The sequence below is a fragment of the Tyto alba genome, unplaced genomic scaffold (genome assembly GCF_018691265.1).
Source record: "Tyto alba isolate M040663 unplaced genomic scaffold, T.alba_DEE_v4.0 Super-Scaffold_16, whole genome shotgun sequence".
NCBI classification, from domain to species: Eukaryota; Metazoa; Chordata; class Aves; order Strigiformes; family Tytonidae; genus Tyto; species Tyto alba.
In genome coordinates this window covers 19,599,789-19,621,735 of record NW_024881278.1, presented here as the reverse complement: position 1 = coordinate 19,621,735, position 21,947 = coordinate 19,599,789, and the positions used below count along the sequence as shown (strand labels likewise).

Sequence of the window (21,947 nt, the reverse complement as noted above, 5' to 3'; positions counted from 1 at the left end):
TTAATATCCAAGTGTAACTAGTCTTTCCATTTCCTCTCCCATCCTCCAAGCAAGCACCACAATTCTCTGAAACATTACATGTTTTGCTTCTTAGATTAACTCAGCACTGTGTCAGCAAATGACAAGTACAACCACCGCTGCCAAAAAGATGCAGTTATTATGCATGGCTTGTGCAAGACTTTTACATATTTCTTGCATTAAACTATGAGTCTATTTTGCATCATCTCGATGTGATTCTTGTACTTTAGTTAATTTGAAACAGCATTGCATGCAGTAAGCCATGCAGAGTTTGGCTATTTAATGGTAAACCAACATTAAGCATCTATTCAGACTAGTCACACTAAGGCTGCTGGAATTTCTATGGCAATTATGATTATTCCCTTATAACAGCGCTGGGTTTGGCTGCTTTTGGCAGGCTGGGCAGCCGTTGTCAGAAGCAGATCATTAAAGCTCAACACGTTCCCAAAAGTCATAAACCGAATCGGGTAGGCTGGGAAGCGGTTTACGCATTTTCTATTTTTATCTAACAATAAAAACTTAGTTACTTTGGCCCCAAATCCTGCAACAGATTGCCTTACAGCAGCTCAGGAACCTGTTGAGACCCCTCGCTTTCAGCGGGACCCTCTGCGGACAGGTCCGGGGCGGCGGGGGGGGCGGCGCGCAGGACCGGCGCTCAGCGTGTGCTCTCCTCCCGTGCTTCACCAGAGAGAGGCGCCGGGCTCCGGGTCGGGTTCTTCATCGTAATCCCGAAACTCTAGACTTTAATCGAAAGGCTTTCGCTTTCCGCTGGCCACCGGGCCCGGTCGGGCGCGCCGCCGCCAGGGGACACTGTGGGCCCGGACGGCCCGGCCCTGCGGCTGCCCCCGCAGCCGTTGGGAGCGCGCGGCGGCGGGTGCTGGCCGGCACGAGCAGCGCCTGAGGGGAGGCGGCGCTGCCCCGCCCCTTCCCCGCGCCCCGGCCGCGCCAGCCCGGCAACGGCGCCTCCCCCCGCGCCGGGACCGGATTCGGATCCGGATTCGGTCCAGATCCGGATCCTGCCCCGGTAGATCTCGTGCGAGTGGGTCGATGCCCGCGTGGACGCGGCGAGCGCACCCGAGGGGCGCGTAACTTCCAGGCATGTCGGACCCGCGCGGCGTGTTGGCCCGCAGGGGGACTTCCCCTCGTTTCAGCAAGCCCGGATCCTGTAAATGAAAATTCTGACCCTGCTAGCTATCTGGATGGAGAGTCCCCAAAGGCAATTTATAGACCGTATTTCATGAGTAACGAAGTACAGTCAGTGGGATTTTCTGATGGCTTTCGGGCGAGCTGCCTTTATGAGAGAGAAACGTAAAGATGGCAGTGGTGAAAGGCAGACAAAAAGTCCGTGTCCATTGAGCCTGCTCCACTGCACGGGTAAGATACCAAAGCCATTTGTGCGATAATGATCCTTTCAAACCATAGCTGCACAGCTATCGCTACATGCAGACACTGAACGAAAAAGCAGCGGGCCACAGGGTTACAGATAGCTGTCAAAGAACCCCGAGCCAACACCTTTAACACGTGTCCTCAGAGCACACGCAGAAGCGCCAGCTCAAATCCCCAAAATGGGATGCCATTTTAGCAAGCGCTGACTTGCGTAGCACCAGGGGATTGCAGGGCATCGAACTTGTTCAAGTCCTGCAACTGAAAACAGTGCACAGTCATGCAGTTTCCTTGTTGGCACTGTTCCAGCGTAACCCTGAATAACAAGAACCTGAACAATTAGGTCTGATGCTCAGCAAGGCTAACAGTCCCATCCTGACAATTCATCTGCATTGCTTCCCATACAAAGTTACTACAATGTTTATTGCACACTGAATTGTGCCACATGTGCGTGCTCTCGGGTTTATACATGCACTCAGAGAACAAGCACGCACAGTGATCTAAAAAGTAAGCAACTCAGAAGAGATTATGTATAACAATCATGTAAATTCTCTGTAGTCACTGTAGTATAAAGATTTGGAGGAGTAGTTTGATCATTAGTAGACAAGAATAATCTGCTCTGCTGATTCTGCTATACAACTGGTAACTTCTGGCAAGAAGGTGGTAACAAACATCTCCAAGGTCATCTTGACAGGAATGCCGCCACAATTTAAGCCACATTGTCTTTGAAATGCTGAGCAAAGGAATGTGTAACAACTTTTAAATAATGGGCATGTAAACTGGCCAACACAATGGTTAAGTGCTTTTGGAAAAATGTTACCCCAAATCATTGTTTCAACTGGAAGCAGAACATATTTTACATCAGGTGCAATTTCTCTTGTAAACAGCTTTATCTTAAGGCTTTTAAAGGATTTTACATTTATGGCTACTTATCCAATTTGTAGCCAACACTTCATTCACTGCTCCTTCATTCAAGGCTTGGAGTCTTAGGGAGGTGCATAAACCCTGGACCGTACAGATCATGCCTCCTCAGCAAGGATAATATGCATTCAGGGACTGACCACCCAAAACCTTGTCCCCAAAGGCAGTGAGTTTGGTGTAAACTCGGGAGGAATTCCCTGTTCATCACTTTTCATGTGATTGTTCCAAACCCTTAACCAATATTACGATGGGCAAGCGTCAGAGGAATAGATACTAGCTAATTGGTTTAATTTTTGACATGATCATCACAGGAAAAATCAGAAAGAACTGAAATATGAGGTACGCAAGGGAAAATTACATGTGATTCAGTAAGAATGCTTAGTATTTTGAGTGGCCTTTTGGGGAGCTAAACCTCACCTGAGAAGATAGTCAATGTTTTGCAGCTCCCAGAGGAGTCCTGTGGAGCATATTCCTGCATGTCATAGACTCACGTCTTGCCTGGAATGCTGCCTCATTGCTTGGGAACCACTGTTCTGCACCTCAGATGCTGAGCATGACATTCTTTTTCCACTACTGTACATTATGCAACTGCTTCTCTAATAAAAAGTGTATGAGGAAACTACGAGTAGCACTTCATTCCACATGACCTTAGTCTGTTTTATTGGTGATGGCAAACCTTTCTACAGAGTGAATTGATGTATGGATGGACTGCTTATCCTGCCTGATTCATGGGGTTCAAATGCATTGTGCATATTGTGCTCACAGTACCGCAAAGGCTAGTTTAGGGGTTTGAAACGCTGAAAACAATTATGAAGAATAATCTCTTATTAAGTAGCAAACCAGTACTGCTTTAGCAAGTATCGAGGCAGAGGTAAAAATGATTTATCACTTAATGCCTTCTCTTGAAGGCATAAATTTCTTTAAAAATAAAGGCAGGTGTGACATCCAAAGGTTCAGAAAATACCTAAGAAGTTACTATCAGAAAGAATATCTCCATGTACAAAATCTAAAAATCATCATTCTAATCACTGAAAAACTTAAAAATCAGTCATTAATTCTTCCAATGATTTCTCTACTTTGTATATTCCCAAAGAAAAGTGGAGATGGAGAGGGATCTTTTTGGGTTATTACATTTGAATCAATAAAGTTCCAGAGAAATAATGACCGTTAATAACATAGTTCTGAGTAACCAGCTTGCCGCCTTCATCTGCATGAAAGTGGTCAATTCAGGAAACAAATGATAGCATCGCAACTGCCTATTAATGTCCAAGAGTTCAACTATTACTAAAGCATGTTAACAAGCCAGCTGAGATACATATGCAGCTATCAAATGATAGATAATCTGTCCTATGTATGTATACAAATGTTGGATGCCAAATGAGGGAGAAGGGTTTCATGACACGAAGTGCTCAGTAGCAAGCATGATCTACCAATTCAAGGCATTCCCTTGCCTTTACTTCTGTCTCTCTGTTACAGCAAGCTCCCTTCTTTCAGCTGCACCAATTCCTGATGTTTCTCAAGCCATTCTGCAAACAGGATCAGGCAAAAGACGCTCAGAAAAAGGGTGTTTTTTCAAGCAATAATACTTTTCAGCCATCTATAGTTCACTGACTGAGTTTATTATGCAGCCCGTAAGTATTGTGCTGGCACCACAGGGAGGGAAGCAATAGGAGAAGGGTGGGGGTGAGTGGGCAAAATTGCTTTAGACAGTATTGCCACCCAGAAAACTGTATGTGCGCCTACTCTCACAAAGAAAGGATTGCTATTGGTGCTTTAAACAGTGCTAGTATGGCATGAAATTCTAGCCTAGGTGGATTTCAGAGACAAATGAAGCTAATGTTTTTCTCTGGATGTCTGAAGTCTCTGCCCTTTGCCTTCGTCGCCCCCCACACTGAGTAGGAGCTGAACACACTGGTTGAAACCCTGGTAGAAAGGCAGTCCCTGATGACAAATCCCCCTGACTTGGGGGGTGGGAAGGAGAAGGTTTCACTCCAGCACCGCTCACAAATTTAAAACCAAAATTCCTCACTCTTTGAGTCTGTCAGTAATAAAACACAAATAAGCATACTGCAACATCTTACCTTAAGGCATTAGTGGCCTTTCAAAGGAACCAAGGCATTTGAATGAGAACTGAAGTAGGTTAGGCAGGGGTATGTTCCCTTCTGTCAGTTCTGGTAATCAGTGGCAGAGGAGCAGAATGACATCCATGCAGTAAAAACTGTGGCTGCTAACTTTTCCAGAGCCAATTTATCAATGCTCTTACACAGCTGGAATGTACCCAGATGAGCACTCCTACTGAAAGCAACTTGCAAATTAGATAAATGTCATCCACACCCATTTTCAAATTCCTTTGTATTGCCAAGATAGCATAAAGGTGGGGTACAGGGAAAGAAACAGGTGTGGTGTTTTAGTGTATCAGTTAAATTGTTGGGACTACAATTTTTAAATCAATAAGGCAAATCATCCAAGTGCTTGGCAACATATGAAATTATTTACAATTTCCCATAAGATTTTGAGAAAATGTAGGCTGCAACATCCAACTTCAGAACCTGAGTATGGATCCGTGATTGGGAAGCTTTTGTGCTCTTACTGGGAGTATCAGCATACAACTTAATGAAAATATTTAAATTTACTAACTACAGTGCTGAAGCAGTAATGCAAGTCTCAGTTTGCAATCTAAGAATTGCCAAATACACATGAATTAAACTCACCTTATACAATGCCCTTAGAGGACTGAAGTTCAAAAAGAAATCTGCTCCCTTAAACTCCAGAGAATAACATCAGAGAACTAACCCTTGGTTGCTAATTGAATGACATCAGAAAGCAGCCATCAACTGTATTCTGCCAATTTCCTAGACGCTGGAGAGTTTTGGTAAGAGTTGCATTAAATGATCTGTCATCAACTGAATGTTAATCTCTCAGTATTTTATTACTCAGTCTTAAACAGGGCCTTCTGGAGGGCATGTATTACTGGCAGTGGGAGGCAGTAATTACAAAGTGAGGTATAGTGTAGAAAACATGACAGGTGAGTTAAAAGAGTGTCTGGGGACCATTTAATATTGTGCTGGCAAACATAGTATGCTATAAAACCATTTTAGAGAGAACAGATAGAATGAAAGAATCTAGCTGCTAAACAGCAAAAAAGGAACCCTGAAGCAGAAAATTATGTTTTTCTTTTCTCACATTAAGGCATAACCTTTCAGGCTATGGTCCTTTAACGGAGCAGTAGATTCTGCCAATACAGACCACCATGCAGATGTACCGCGTTCCTTGAATGTGCTGCAGGACTGGACATATTTTTTTAACATGTAGTAATGTAGTAACATGTACATGAAATGCCATGTTCCATGGTCTGCCCTTTGGGTGCAATGTGGCTGATGACAGTATCTATGAACTCAGTGGTGAAGGGGCTCCAAGTAAGAGCAGAGTTAAACTGAGGAAATGCGCACTATACATGTGCGTAACAGTGATGTAACTCTGATGGAGTTAAGAAAATATTTCAGTAAAGTGAAACTAAAATCACACTGAATTATTACAGTTGAAATATCCCAACCTGAGCCAAGCATGAACAGATACTATGTATGCCGAAGGGATAGTAAGAAAAACCAAAAGCAAAGTGTAGAGGCGATCAGCTGTCACAGGGCAGGGCATATGGCTGATAAAAAGATAAGTGGCTTTGGAAAGCATCACTGAATTGTTATGAAGCCTCAACTCATGAAACAGAACCGACCATTTCAGGCCACATGATACAGTCTGATATTCCCACAGCCGTTATTATTGCATGACAAAGCATGAATAATAGCAGAGGAGTTTTGTTCAAGTGTATCAGTGCATGGAAAGATCAGGAAAGTACTGGAACTTTTCCCTGAATTGGATACTCAGTGCAACAAATCCTCTGCCTTGAAGAACTTATATTCGTAGTAGGTGAAATGAGCAGATGACACTGGGAAGAGAAACATTTTACATGGTAAATGACCAACAGCAACGTACCTTGCAAAGCATGATAGACCTGAATGAAGAACAATTGTTCATTAAGCAGCATTCTGAAAATGTATAGCATAATGGGGAAAAAAAAAAAAATTATTAGGGAAATTGGAACATTTGTAAGCAAAGACTCTATATATTGAGTTGGGATAGATTATTGCTTTCTCACTTATTTAAAATATGCATTCAGTAACTGAATTACTACTCTTGAAACACTATTGTCTAGGTATAAAACAAGTATGCAGACTGTGTAATTGGATTTTTATTAAGAAATTGTGCAACAGTGGCATATTCTTGTGTTATAATTTGTAATAGTATATTCTTCCAGTTTGTGAGAATAAACCAAGAAGATGACAGCTAAGAGTCTCTCCATATGCTTCTGGTGTCATATATTGCAATAAAAGTGAAATTCAAAATATGTCATCTGTTTTTTCTTCTGAATATATCTATCTGGTGTTTAAAAAGTAAAATAATTTCATTTATCCCAACTCTTATAAAAGCTATAACTTGAATTCAAAGTAATTGTATACAATTGTACATTGTTTCCTGAATTTGTAGTTGGAAATATAAAGAAAATAAATGGAAACAAACAGTGATGCAAAAAGAATTGGTGAAAACTGTATAAACTGGTTTTCATATGAATGAAGTAGAATATTTTGAATTCTGTAAAATATCAATCAAATTTATACAAAAAGATAGTAATAATTTATGGGGGAAATGTTTAAACACATAATTTCTTAACACGATGGTAAAAATACAGATGTGTTCACATGTGAGTGTCATTTAGAATTGATCATAAAAAGGCTGAATAGTCATGTAACTCCATAATACAGCTCTCAGTCACCCATATCTCCATTTATACTATCTGCTTGAATTGTATCCACAATTAGATCAGGTCCCTGCTGCGAGCTGCTCTGCGTGGGCTGACCCCGCTGACTGTTCAAGGCTCCCTGAGTTGTCTGAAACTCCAGACAGGAGAAGTGTAGAACTGTCAGCAGTACAAAGGTTCAAACAGACAGGCTCCCTCAGCATTTTATTCAGCTGGAAAAAGGAACTTCTGTTCTTATATAAACAATGCATAAATTGTTGTCGTTAATTTCCTCACCTGTATGATCAAAAAGTCTCTTTCAAATTTGATGGCTCCTGGCCATTAATCAAGTCCTTAAACACAGCGGATGGATCACCATCTACCCCTAGAAAGGCATGAGCAAGAGTGTGTAACCTCTCAGTGCTCTGACAGAGTAGGTCCTGAGTCCATACTGGAACTCAGCAAACGAATGGGATGACCAGAATTTACAAGGGAAATTTCTAGCCTATGTACTATTGTCATTTACAGTAAAAAAGAAAGAAAAAAATATTCATCTCTAGAGATTATTTACCTCGCAACCCAATAGTGCACTTGGAAATTACTGTACCCTAAAACAGCTCTGATAAGCAAAGATGAAACTCAAATAGCTAAAAGGGAACTAGTAGATCTCTTGCTTAGTATCAAATCCTGTTTTAAAACCTTCTGCTCTTAAAGACATCCTGTTTATATATTTAATCAATGAACTGGATGTAAGAGAAAAAAAAAATTGCCTGCAATCCTCTGTCAAGTGCATATTTGCAAAGCTGGGGTAACTCAGCTTTTAAAGTCATCAACTAAACAGTTTGGGGAATTCCCCAAATCCCTGTAAGATTTTGTTTCTGTTTCTCTGTGAACAGTTTTCTGATTTTTCTGGAAACGTACTGTATCAGTGGTAGGCATTCAGAAGAAGAATATTCCTTCTCTTTTCTGCCGTTTCCTTACCTGGATGTTATCAAAGACTTCAGTTTGATAAGAGACTCTGCCTCTGACAAAATCTTACACCTGTGTTAGCCCTCCTATCAAAATGAGCTTCTGGATAATGATGTGAGATTCAGGGACCTTGGGGGGGTTGTTTTTATTTGTTTTGTTTTATTTTAAGATCCTCCTTCCTTTTAAGATCAGTTGCAGGCCTTCTCCAAAGAGAATAAGGTCTTGGGACAGGAGGAAATATTTTGGATCACTAGCGTACTCAATTGGTCTCACATCAACTAATCAAGCTTCATCCTAAAACTAAGCAGGTTGCATGTGTCCATGCCTACTCACAACACTGCTCACATACCCTGTTTCTGTTGGAAGGCTATTCCTGAACATCTTTGTTCTGAAAGGTAGAAAATTCTTCACATATACTGCTCAAAAAATATGTACAAATTATACCTATTTGTTCTTCTACTAACATTGCTTCTCATCTATGATAGCTCTTTCCCTTACATGGTCCTTACTGCACTGTAATTACATTAGCAGGGATAAGACTTCATTTGTCTAAAATTAAGTCTAAAATAAATAGATTCCTCATTCCCTTAATCTTCCTAGCAGTCTTTCTATGTACCTGTACTAGATTTGGTTCATCTTTTTTTATCATGGTTAAGCAGCAATGTATGCAGAATTCCAGATGAGGTTTTGCCAGAGCCTTGCATAATTAAATTGATATTTCTCTCTTTAAGAACAAATACACAAATAAAGACACAACTTCGTTACTATGTATCTGAGTTCCTATTTTTGCCACACTGCATTGGTGCCTCAGCAACAATTACTGACTAACATGCCTTTGCTTGTTCATTCCACTGTCATTTCCAATTGATGAGTCTCCATCTTGTGACAGAAATTCTTGTTAATAGTTCTTCAAGTTTGTGACTGTATACTTTGCATCATAACAGGGTGCTAGACAATCTCACATAGGTTCCCCTTACCACAAAAGGTTGGACCGGATGATCCTTTGAGGTCCCTTCCAACCTGGGCTGTTCTATGATTCTATGATTAATTGTCATGGCATTTCTATTCTCTTCTGCAAGGTCATGCAGTTTCTTTTGCATGATATTTCAATCTTCTTCTGTATTAATGGTTCCTTTGTATCCAAAGTCCTTACCAAAGATAGTAAACAAGAGTGGTCTGTGATCAATCTTTGAGAACATCCACTTATAAACCCATCTTTAGCCCGATAGCTCCCTTTTCAAAACAAACTATTGTCATTTTCCTTCAGCTAGTTCTCTGGTTGTTTTTAAATTCTTGTACTGCTTCGCATCATCTCCAAGTAATTGTATCTTGTATAGCATTGCATCGAATATTTGCAGAGTCTTGTTGTTTATTCCTTATCCTCAATTATATTACCTAAAACAGATAAAAAATTAGTATTCTCAAGATTTACTTTACAATGGGAAGACAAACCTTAATAGTTTGCTAATCCCAAGAGAGATTACTTATGACCATTGTTTAGAATCTCAAGAGTTTTAACATTCTAATAATTTAGAATAATGAAAACATGACAACAAGTTCATAATGAGACAGTTAAAGGAGAAAGTTCTTCCAGATAATTGGAGACATCTATCCAGAACTGAGTTCTGATGGGAACAATCTGTGGTAGACTTAATCGGACAGTACCCAGGTGAGTGCAGCAGGCTATACTGGCAGTCTATAGAATTTACTAAACACTTGCAATAAGAATTTCTAATGCAGATTTAAAACAAACACACCAAACACACCTATTAGAGATATCATTTTCTGTTTGGCTACATGAACAATCTGCTTCAGGATGAGATAAGCAGTGAAATTGAAGCACAGTAGTCATTCGGTACTAACTCCTCAAATGAGTGTTTTCATTCTATACCAAGACAGCCCTTTGTGGTTTAGCTTATCCACTTCTAAAGGGAACTATAATGATTCCCTTACAGCAGACCAAACACATAACTAGTAGAGACTAGCTAATTTACAAAAGCTATGCCAGCTATTTCCAGAATAGTCAAGCCCTTACATTTAATGTCATGGTTTAAAAATTCTACAGTGGGAGAAAAAAATTCCTACTCTATTCTTATGGATTTTTTCCATAGGAACTATCTAGGAAAAAACCTCAATGAGTACCAGAAAAGGAGCACGCAATCACAGGGATGATTGTTGCTATGGTTTCCTTATTAAGAATTACCCACTTCAAGTTAGCCTGTAGCTATTCTTGAGTTAAATATTACCCAAGTTAGTAAGCATAGTGCCACATGTCGTCTGAAGCAGCTGCAGGACTGTTTCTACTTCCAGTGAAATCAATGTAAACCCCACCTTTCTGCAAAGAATCAATCTAAAATCTTTCATTCCCTTATGGATGTGTGCCTACACCACATGCTGTATGTACATGTAAAATGTTTCTCCAGTGACCACTTGACAGTAACCCAGGGTTTACAAACAGAAAATTACCTTCCTATAAAGAGAATAACAGTAGTCTTTGTAACAGTAAATAAACCCACCACTTCTCCTGCTTATCAGACATGCTTCCTTCCTGTGACAGGAATTATATCACTGCACTGATGGGAAGAAGAGAAAAGGGATTTTTTTTTTTAATGGTTGTTTTATCTATCACTTTCACTGAGGCAGAAATTCTAGACTGATTCACAGATGGAAACCCCAAATGCCATGCAGCAAAGCATTCATCTATGGACAGGAAACAGTATGGGTTTTATAGGCTACAGCAAAGGTTATGTCACTTTCAAGTACATTTTAAAAGACTGCACAGGCACCTTCCTTAATATTCAACTAACAAAACTAGCCACACATAAAAGCCTTTAATCATATTCAGGGTGTATCAGTGAAGTTCAGTTTCTATATGCTCCTTCACACTAGCCTTGTTCCTCTAATACCGATAACATTAAGCGATGTTGTCACCAATCTACATAGGAACAGAAGGAAATATGAAAGAAGGAAAAAAATTGGCATTGGAATAAAATGGTGAGAGAATACAAGGCTACTGCAAATAGCAAATGCAGCTGAGATAAGCAGATATTGCAGAAGGAGCAGCAGATGACAGTAAAAGGTACCAGGGAAAAGAATAGGAAGTCTGTAGAATAGGATGTTTTAAATATGTTTGTAAAAAGGTGTATTTTTAGCAAAATGCTGGATGAGTACATGAAGACACTTATAAATCTTCTCAGATATACATGTAAAACATCAGTGGGAAGGAGCACAACTTTCTAATCAGCTCTCTTGAGGTATAATAGTTGACCTCTGTTATACTCACACTAGCAGTTTGGGGAAGCTTGACTTTGTCTTTCTATTGATTTCTTTACCTTTAGAGGCTAAAATTACCTTTTCAAAATGTGACCAGTTTAAATCTGACCCAACAACAACTGAAAGAAATGAATAGACAAATAGCTGAATTGGACCCAGTCTGCTCCTGGAATTAATACTTTTATCTGTGGCTAAGTTTGCACTGAGCATTTTGCTTCTTCAGTAGACTCACAGAAAATACAGAAAGGAAATCCACACTAACCAAATCTAGACAAACTGTAACCTTCATTGTGAACGTAAGAGGCAAAATCCAGCTTTCTTGGCAACCCTCATCTACATTACATATCCACAAACAAGACTGTAATTCACAGTACTCCTCACATGAACCACCATCTGAACATAGAAAAGATCTTCCCTATATACCTGCGCCTGAAGATCATGTGAATGTAATACAGACCACAGTTATAGGGAACAAATCAAACTAACTGGAAGCTTTCTGAACCTAGAATACATCAAGCAGTATTTTAGCCATATATAGGTATGAAACATTTTTTGTGATGGTGTAATACTCTGCTGCAAAAGGAGAGGTTTGGATTTGAAAACAAACTTTCTGTCGCTTCCTTAACAAAAGGGCCTTTTCCTTTCTGTTCTCCTTTCTGGTTCCCTATTCATGTAACAATTATCCCAGGCTCCAGAACATACTTTCGGTTTTGAAACACTGTAAATCAATATCCTTATGAACAGCTCCCACAAAGGCTGTAGTCAGCCTGTATGCATATTATTTGCTTAGGGATACATAAGCCAGCGCTTTAAGGGTTCATTGTCCCTTTGACCCATGATTCAGCTATGACATTAATTCTATAAATATATGAGAACGTTGGGTTTATTTGACTTGGGACATTCATTTTACTGACTTCTTTTTCTTGGGGTTCCAAATTGCCTTTGAAGATTAGCCACACAATATACTGTTTGTGAGAGATGCCTTGGTTAATCTATTAAACAGAAAAAAGATGCATAAGGCCCTTTGGAAATAGTGCTGGGAAAACCAGTGATGCAATAGATGCAGGAGGCAGAAGCAGCCGAGGCCCCAGAGGGTTCAGAGCCTGCTGTTGCTAATGGACATGATGCACAGGCTGGAGCTACACCCTGCGGTTGTGGGAAGGAACTGGTGGCAGCGAGTGTCTCTGCAGGGCACCCAGCCCTTCCAGGGAGTAGCAGCTTAGCCTTGGAATTAGGTTGCTGTTGCCAGCACACAATGTTGCTGTGAATTCAGCAGTCTTCCCCTGTGCACTCTGCATAGACATTATACAATTAATAAACTCCAACGCAGAAACACGTTGGACCAAAGCTTGCATTGCAGAGCAACCAGAGTGCTTACTGATGAAGAGTGTACAATAGATCTTGGACTACGGAATGGTAAGCTGCAGCCAGTTTCTAGACAGATGTTGAGAAGAATATATGTGTAAGAAGGAGGGGTTTACACTGGGAACCAGACCTCTTCTTTTAGAAGAAAGCACCTGTGAAACAAAATCCTTAGGAGGATTCTGCTGGGATGGACTGTCCTGGACAAGGTGGTTGACCTTTCCTTCCCTTTTTGGGGGTCTGCAGGGCTCCACAGGAGAGACCATGCTTTTGCACCACCCCTGAACTCAACTACTTTGCATTCCCAGCCTCAGCTCAGCTGCACATACTTAGTTAAGAGCTGCGAGACATCCGCTTGCTCTCTCCCTCTGCCCTAAGCTACAATGAATTTTCCCAGAGTGAATGTTGTTCATTTCCACCACACGCCTCCTTCTCCCTTACACCTCTACTCAGCCTAAGTTACACAGTGGCATCCAGCGATTGAAGGAATGTGCATGGGTAGATGAAGATGCTTAAGATAGCTTCCTTTCTTAAGGGTGACACACCAAATCATATCAAGGACATTATCCAAAAAGCATAATGTGAAGCGTCCTGAAACTTTAATTTTCCTTGGCAGAGACTGTACCAGTTTTTCTCTGCAGAATGACTCAGTTCTTACAGGTCCATAAGAAACTTTGAAGACTGCATTTAGGCTGTCGATAGCTTCTGCAAATGCTGAAAATTCTCTTGGGGACCTCATGAAAAATTTTAAAGAAGCCAACAGCTCAGGCCTGTTGTCTTGAGTTTCTAGCCTAAGACAATGGCATGAGAGGGCCCTTTAGAAGGCAGAGCTAACTACACAGTTTCCCCAATTCTATCTTGGCAGCCATCAGCAATGTATCATTCTATGAAAGAAGCTAAAAAAGAAAAAAAAAAAACCAAAACTTTTAGACATTTGAGGTCATATATTGCTTATAAATACTATGGTCCTGGTGAGAGGAGAAATGAATCCCATGAGTTGAAATTAAAAAAATCCAAATGCTGAAGTGAGAGAGTTGGCAAAGGGGTAGAGGTTTTTATTATCCAAAGGTGCTCTCTGACTGGGAAATACTGTGAGAAAAACACTCTGCCGGATCCCAGGCTACAGCATTCACATTTCTAGAGCTAGACACTACTAAGAAGCTTCAGAGAAAGTAAACACATTTTTCTGTGTATTTCTCACTAATACTGTCATAATTCTTCCTTTTCGTAAAAAAAAAAAAAAAAATTAAAGAAAACATAACACTTTTCTTGCAAGCAGTATCAGACATCTTCAGTGTGGATATGGAACAAAATGCTTAGCTGAAGTCAATTTGTTCTATTCACAGATATCATTTAACAGAAGCAATATGCAAGATGAATGAGAAAGATATTTGTTAATTTCCAGTGGATGCATCAAAACAGTAGATTTTAAAATCTACTTTTTAAAACAATGTGTAGAACCATCAAACTCTGTTTTGCTTTTCTTCCACAGAGAGCAGACAATCATCATTAGAAATTGGCCAAGCCATATTTTAGGATATAAAACACTCCAAGAACTAATGTCAGCAGGGCTGAGGGTCAGGGATATTAAAGAAATAAAGACTGGGAAAACTCATTTGTTACACACACTTCAAAAGAGGAATCAATGAAGAGGCGATAAGCAAATAATAAAACAACTGACAGGAAGATTAGCATTAGACTTTGGATTTGACCAGTATGAAAAAAGTAAAGATGTTATAAAGACATTGATTATTGAGGAAGGTGGAGAACATCATAAAGATGGGACATCACTTTTATTAGCCAAACCTGTTTAGAGAAAAACAAACAGCAGCCAGAACATGATATACATGGATGACAAGTGACAAAGGGTTACTGGCAGTGGACATGTGGAAGAAAGGCATCCCAGCCCAAGGTCGGTACTTTTCCCTGACTACATTCCATCGCACAATGGTGGGCTGCACCGTACTTTGACATTTCTGAATGCAAAACCGTGGCTCGAAGATTCTACCAAATAAGAAGTCGCAGTTCGAGTTGTCTTTTTTCCATACTGGTGTTTTCCTGAGATTCAGAGACTTCAATGTAGAAAAGAGCTGCATGGTCAAGTCCAGCCCTCTTCAGTGGAAGACCTGCACGGTAAGTAGGCAGCTCTTCAAGTCTCCCCGGTTAATGGCACTTTCACACCTCGCATTTAAAGCTGGTCAAGGAGTGGTCTCATCTTGGCAAGCAGCTGGCGAGTGCATCAGGCCTTGGGACGGTCACAAAGTTCATGGTGCAGTGCAACAGTGGACAGATCTTTTCATGATCCTTCAACACTTCACTCAAGTGTTTCATTTCATCTGTTAGCTTTCCTATTTCTCTTTTCAGGGAGGTATTTTCTTGCTCAAGAGACTCATATTCCTGGAAGGAGAAAACAAAAAAAAAGCCTACTCATAGTCAAAACACTCCTTTCAGTGCTTCCACCTTGCGTATGTTCACGTAACCGTAGAAAAACTGCGTGGTTGCTTACTACAATGTGCAAAATGCTAAAGAAAGACAGACACAGCCTGGGTGCTATAGCAGCGCAAGTGGTTTACGACCTGTGCCCTGACCACGCTGCGATTCATTTCATGGCCCTGAAGACTGAGAGGTGCTGCTGGTCCTTGGGGGTGCCCCGTAGCCCCAGGGCTGCAGGTGTGGGTGGCTGGGTCCCCGGAGTGGCCTCTTCCAGCCCTGCTGGGAAGGTCTGAGCAAGGCAGCTCTGCACTGTCAGAGCAGAGAAAATGAAAGCACCGACTGCAGGTAAGTGCTGGGAAAACCCAGTGCTTGGCATTACCGGTGAGGGAAGGGCAGTCCCTGCCCGGGCCAGCGCAGGGACAGGCCATTTACCCAGGTGTTGGCTGAGAGGCACACCCCGCGCAACGAGTCCGGTGCCAGCCACATCCCTCCGGGCTGGCCGGGGCTTGCAGCCGTCTGCTCAGATGCCCGGGAACTCGAGAGCAGGAGGAGTGGAGCATCTTGCCAGCTTCTTCCCAGCCCTGCTTCATCACCAGAAGGCCTGCCCACTGCCTTGGTTATCCTTGACCTGTGCTGCTTTTGAGCTAAGGCTCCTCTGGCAATGAATAAGCTGCTATTAATTGCAGGGGAGTTTTGAGATGCTCTGCAGCATACATCTGTGACGGATGTGAGACTCGCGTGTCACATTTTTTGATAACTGCATGTCTCAAGTGTCCCCTGCTGTCAAGCCTTCTCATCCCTAAGAGAAGAGCTCTAGAGGTTCAGAGCCAGCCCACGGAAAACCTGCAGGTGTCTGCACCTCGCTGCTGGCCTGGGCCTCAACACTCACCCACTCAATCTCACCTCCCCGGGAAAGCTTCAGAGCAAACTTCAAAGCCTACACATGCCTTAAAAGGCCTGTTTAGGAGGCAGTAGGGAGAGCCTCTCATGCAGTGCTCCTCTGGGCAGCCTGGGACTGCCTCTGCTGCCCTTCGCTGTACGAGTTTGGATCTCCTTGCCCTCCCTCACACCCTTCCATCACCCACCACCTCTCCCATGCACAGAGTAAAACAGGCATGGTCCTCCTAACACGTTATGGAAGCCAACTTCAGCAAAGTTGTCCATCTCTGACTCTGGTTCTGCTCACCTCTTGTTGCTCCAAACCCCACGGGGTTGAGTTCTGGAGTGTTATTCTCCCATTGCCCTGTCCCTTTTTCAGGGATGAGGCTATCAAACTGCTCTTGCTAAGAATGAATTCTTATTCAACTAGATCTGCCTGCACCTGGGAAAACATGCCTGCCCAAGAATGAAGATTCCCAGCATGAGGAAGATCCTCAAGGTCAGGAGGAACATCAGAGAGGCTGCAGGAAGTCACAGGACCAGCAATGATTCCACAAAGGCCAGGGGCTACCCCTTTCCAGAAGCACCCTGCACCTGGCTTTCTCAGGCGCTGACTCAGAGGAGATCTGGGAAAATACAAACCCAAAACTCCCCACACTGTCCCTCTCTTGGCCTTTCCTGACTGTCGGCAGATCCTTCCACACTGAGAAAGAGAAAAGCCCGTGCTGAACAACTGGCTCAGTCACAATGACAGCAGCAGAACTAATATTTACCCCCAGTGCTGTGGTTACAACAAAAGCACTGTTGTGTGAGGTAACATCCTAAACCAGAGAAAGGGGATTCCTGTCCTCCAGCATTTGCACTGGGGACCAGAGAAAACTATACCACATGGTGATATTGAGAAGTATTAAGAGTTTCTGGAAGAATCAGTTACTTTCATGTTTTTTTGGAAACACCCACTGTTATTTATCAGAGCATACAAGTATAACAGCTAACTGAACCGAGCTCTCACGCTTGGAGGTTTTGAAGTTCCTAAGAAGCCTTTTCAGCCGGGTATTTCTGTCTCACACCATAGTTTTAGAACTGACTTAAGCCATCATTGCCACTAAGCTGCACAGTCCCCACCTCCTCCATTGCCTTCTCCCTCGTGAGGCAGTAAGCATTCATCCACCGCCATAGCAAATGTGACAAGCTTAACACTAATCCGGGAGAAAATGGGTTTGTTTAGCCCAGAAGGAGCCCTGTGGTCTGGTTCACAGGGTGGTCACGGGGTTAGCAAAAGAGGGAGGGTGAGGCGAGGGCAGGACCACGTCTCTCTCCCTCAGGCAGTGTCACCGATGGCAGAGCTGCCCTGTCCAACACGAGCATCAGTGTCCGGGAGTTCCCGGCCCGGCACCCTGCAGCACGCCTGCCTCTGCCTCACACCCACAGCTCTCTGAGCTGCCTTAGTGTGAAGACAGGCCCGTGCCTGCTGAAGAAGTCCCATTTATCATGAAGTCCCATTTATCATAAGGTCCCGCGCTCGGTACCCCAGTGTGCCAGCAAAACATCAAGTACCCATTCACCTCATGAAGTTTATCTGCTTTCTGAGTTTGCTTCTTCCGGCTCCTCTGTGCAGCAACTCGATTTTTTTCTCTCCTCCTTACCTTCCTGTCATCTTCTTCATGACTCTGGAATACAGAAGCCAGAAACACTTTGCTCTCTTTTAAGGTGCACACGGAGACACCCGAAATCGGGCGTGTGGCTCTTTCTGAGAACGAGCGCGTACTTCCAATTTCACAGCACCTACCCCAGGCCTCCCACAGACCGCACGGTGCCTGCAAAAGGCAGCGCATCCCCCTGCCCCGCCGCACAGGGCTGGGAGACGGCAGAGACGCCCGGGGGGGGGGGGCCGCCCCGCCGGCTCCGGCTCTGCCGCTGATGGCGGAACACGAGCACCCCCGTCACCCGCGGTGGGGACCCGACGGGCAGCATTTCACACCCGCCTCCCCCCGGCGCCAACGTGGGAGCCAGCGGGGAGGCAAAAACCGGGCTCCGCTCCCCTCCAGCCCGCCCGCGTCGGGGCCACAACCGCGGAGCGCACCGCCCGCCCTCCTACCTGGAAGAGCCGGCCCCGCAGCCGCCCCCCCGGGAAAGGGAAGGGCCGAGAGCCGGGGAGCGGGCACCGGCCGTCACGGCGCTGCGCGGCTCGGCCCCGTGTGCCCTCCCGCCCGCAGCGCCGAGCCCCCTCCGCCCTGCCCTTACCTGCTGCTGGCTGCCCTCGGCCGCCGCGCCCCGAGCCAGCGCGCTGCCCGCTGCCGCCGCCGGGACGCCACACGACATCCCGCCGGCTGCGGAGCCGCCCCGGGGCGCCGCTGGGCTCCCCCGGCCCGCCGGGGGTGGGAGGGGAGGGGAGGGAGGGCGGGCCGGGGCGGGGAAGGGGACGCACCGCCCCGGCACCTGGCATCCCCCGGCCCGGGGGCGGAGCCGCCGAACCGCCGCGGGAGACCCGCTCCGCGCCGCTCCGCGCCGCCCGCGTGGCCCCCGCGTGGCCCTCACGTGGCGCCCGGGGGCCCCGGGGCGGCCCAGATCTTCCCCCCCCCCCCCCCCCCACACACCCGCTCCGGGTCTGAGCCCTCTCCCCACGCCGGCAATAGCTCGTGTCCCCGCGGGACTGCGGCGTCTGCTCAGCCCTCGGGAGCCGGGGGAAAGCCCGCACCCCCGGGGGCACGGCACTGCCGGGCAGCAGCCGCCTGAAAATCCCCCGGAGAGCCCCAGCCCCGGGGGCCGGCTGGACCCGGGCGCCCCTCCGGGCGGCCCGACCCGCGTTTTCGCCTGAAGAAATGAACCGCCCCGCAGTTTCTCTTCTCCCCAGCCGTGCCCCCGGGAGCCGGCGCGGCCCCCCCGCCGCGCCCCTCCGCCCAGCCCCGGCCGCTCCCGCCCGCCACATCGGCTCTCGGAGGCGGCGGGAGCCCCGGCGAAGCGGCCGCCGGCTCGGCCAGGGCTCAGGGGTGTGAGGGCACGGCCTCGGTGCCGGGATGAAGCGATTTTCACTTTCGCGACTCGCCCTGTTCCCTTAAATAACAAGGAAACGCCACAGGCTTCCTGTAAAAGCGAAGCCGGACAAGGACTGCTGAGAACAGTTACCGCCAGCAAAAATCTCTCTGTTCCACTATTCTGTCCAGAGTATTTCAACGGGCTGAACAACGTTTCTTTCACCCATCCAAACACCTCACATTCTAATCGAACAATCTAATCTTGGCCCTCCGTTCCGAAGGAAGAGGTTTGCACCGACAGGTACCTCAACGACGTCCTTGCTCTACCGGAGATACGTTTGTAGGTGGGAACTAAGGTGCACTCCTGGCTGTGCTCAACCCCCAGGGGTAAATGCACAGCAATTCTAGCAGGGTCGAGTGCCCCCCCAACTGCAGGGCAGTCAGTTGTAAAGCCTCAGGTATCTTCATAAATGGGATACTTCTCTATTTTTCTGGTTTCCCCAGAAGTTTGAGTCATCCAGCTTAGATGAAGATGAGGTTACGAAGTTTGCAAACTGAGTAAATATAGACTATCCTTTCAGGAAAATCTGGCAAACAGTTCGTGCTGAATGTGAGAGAACCGTGCTGCCTGAGAGTCCAGGAGTCAAGCTGAATTCTGCATTCTGCCACAGGTTTCCTGGTAGGCTCCAGGACCATCTGAGTTACTGAAAAACCTGAGCAGGACTTTGCCGGTGGGAGGCATTCCTCCCCAGCTGTTCCACTTTAAAGCAGCTTGTGTCTCCACCTTCCAAGCTACCCACACCTTTGCTTTTGTACTTTCTCAGAGCTCCTCTGACCCTGGAGGACTGAGCACCCACCCGTGAGCCTTCCCTGCCCCAACAGCCACAGAGACCCACAGCTCGGATGGGCACCCTCGCTGAGGTGCCCTGACCTCACCTGCGTCCCCAGCCTGCTCTGGGTCTCCCAAGCATCTTGCAGGACGTTCCCAGCCCCCTGGGTTCTTTAAAGGCAGTCTGGCTTCTCCCTTCCTCTGACATCCAATGTGCTGACACCAGGATCCTCACCGAGGGGGTGCTCACAGAGGTGGCAGAAGGCGGGGGTGTGGTGCCCTTCTCCAGCTGAGAGGATCCAAACCAACATCTCCTGGAAGGCAGCCCGAGCTGCCAGAGAGAAATGAGACAGTGAATTAATTGCTCTCACTTGCTCCTTTGAAACAATCCAATCTTGCATTAATTACACATCACGCAGTTAAAGAAAATGAGGACAAATAGGGGTACAAGCAGAGACTTAGTTGGGACAGTTGCTCAAAAAGAGAGCACAGGGCTCCTTGCTGCCTTTGTAGCTTAAGCACAGTTGAAATAAACAGGACTAGAAGCTGGTACTTTCATAGGATCAGGGAACAGGTATATTCTCTTGCAATAAAATCTATGAACCATGCAGACAAAATACCTCAACAGCCCTTCAGAGTGATCTGTGGGGCGAAAAAGCCCCCTTCCCCTGAGGGGCTTTGAACCCACCCCACGTGAAGCTCTCATGCTGTGCCAGGAGCAATGCTGCCGTTAACAGCCACTGCACAAGCAGGCTACCGACAGCACCAAGTCCCAAGCAGCGTACCCAGGAGTTAGGAGTACCAAACAAATATCTACTTCACAGACTAACTCCCAGCAGCTGTAGCGCAAGGCTTCCAGGATCCCACAAGTATGGGAAGAGTCGCAGGATGGTCCCCTTGAGCCTGAATACAGTCTGCTCTTGTTCAAAGTGGCAAAGGAAATGAGAAGTCAAAATTTGCTTGTGGGAACAAGTTTCTGCTTAGTATTAAAGCTATCTCTGGTACATCTGTAGAAATGCCTACACAGTAATTCCAGGTAACGCTGCACTAAAGGCAGAGAGTTTTTCTATGCAGGAGAGAAAACAAGCCCAGAAAGGAGTCTAGTCAGCTGAGTTTACATTTTAGAATGGCAGTTTATCAGTGATTTCTGTCTCTACCGAAGAAGCCTACACACATGCAGACTAGAGTCGCTGAAGGCAGCTGAGCACAGCGCGGCTCTTCCGCAGAACGGCACGTGTCAGAACTGGGTTTCAGAGCACCAGTGCGCCCAAGCTCCCAAACAGACGTCTGTGTCCACATGGAGGCTTCTGGAAGAGGAGCTTCCCCGCATGCTGTTTGTAACTCCCTTTGTTCAGAAACGACGCACAGCAAGGGCGTGCGTGGATACTGCTCCAGCTGGCGAGTTTTTCTTGGGCAGGGATGGCCCGCCCTCAGGAGCGATAAGCACGTCGCTGACAGCACGTGCTAACACACAGCAAGATGTTCCATCTCGCCCCAAAAAGCCAAGAAATTCAAACTCGGTTTGCAAACAAATTCTCAAGTATCCATCACCACTGAGCTGTCTTACAAAATTCAAAAGCTATATAAAGAAAAACTACCAGACATTTCTTGATGCAATACCAATTCGCCCCAAGTTAAAAATAAGAAGTTTGGATGTTGTGACATTTCAGTGGAAGCCCACTTAGACACTTGTCTTGCACAATGGTGCTGATTTCTATGAAAAGTTAACTGAAGGACAAAAGGCTACTGGAATGGGAAAAAATTAAGTATTTCATATATTTCTGCTAGTGGGAAGAACAGATCCCTATCACTTGCTGTAGCAATTTTAAAAAATCATTTTCAAAACAGCTGAGTATTCAAGTGTTGAGTTTAGCTCAGCACAGAACTTGCATTTAAAGGGAGGTCCTCTGACACCTTCCATGGCCACTCGGCCAAAAGTAGCCATCAGATATTTGTAAATTCATAGTTTATATGATGCACTTGGAATATTTTCTCTGTCTTTACACTATTTGGCCAGCATTTCCAGGTGCATTTGTTTTCTGTTTCCAGGCAGCTGCGGTTGAAGCAAGGCCCGGCTGCCCTAGCTCAGGGCATCCATTCCCACTTCCTTCAA

General features: G+C 45.2%; 1 protein-coding gene across 1 annotated transcript; it reads right to left on the bottom strand.

The window, feature by feature from the left end:
- Positions 1-13,987: 13,987 nt before the first annotated feature.
- On the bottom strand, positions 13,988-18,562 carry BATF3 (basic leucine zipper ATF-like transcription factor 3). The gene is made up of 3 exons (XM_042789466.1): positions 18,275-18,562; positions 17,596-17,700; positions 13,988-15,115 (listed from the first exon to the last, which is right to left on the bottom strand). The coding sequence occupies exons 1-3, from the start codon at positions 18,350-18,352 to the stop codon at positions 14,930-14,932; spliced, it is 369 nt and encodes a 122-aa protein (XP_042645400.1). The 5' UTR covers positions 18,353-18,562; the 3' UTR covers positions 13,988-14,929.
- Positions 18,563-21,947: the final 3,385 nt, after the last annotated feature.

Bases quoted from the DNA above. Each gene is read 5' to 3' on its own strand.
- BATF3 (XM_042789466.1), bottom strand. From the start codon at position 18,352: ATGTCGTGTGGCGTCCCGGCGGCGGCAGCGGGCAGCGCGCTGGCTCGG. The intron at 17,701-18,274 runs GTAAGGGCAGGG...TCTGTATTCCAG, and splicing joins CCGAGGGCAGCCAGCAGCAG to AGTCATGAAGAAGATGACAG. The intron at 15,116-17,595 runs GTGAATGGGTAC...TTCTCCTTCCAG, and splicing joins AAGCAGATAAACTTCATGAG to GAATATGAGTCTCTTGAGCA.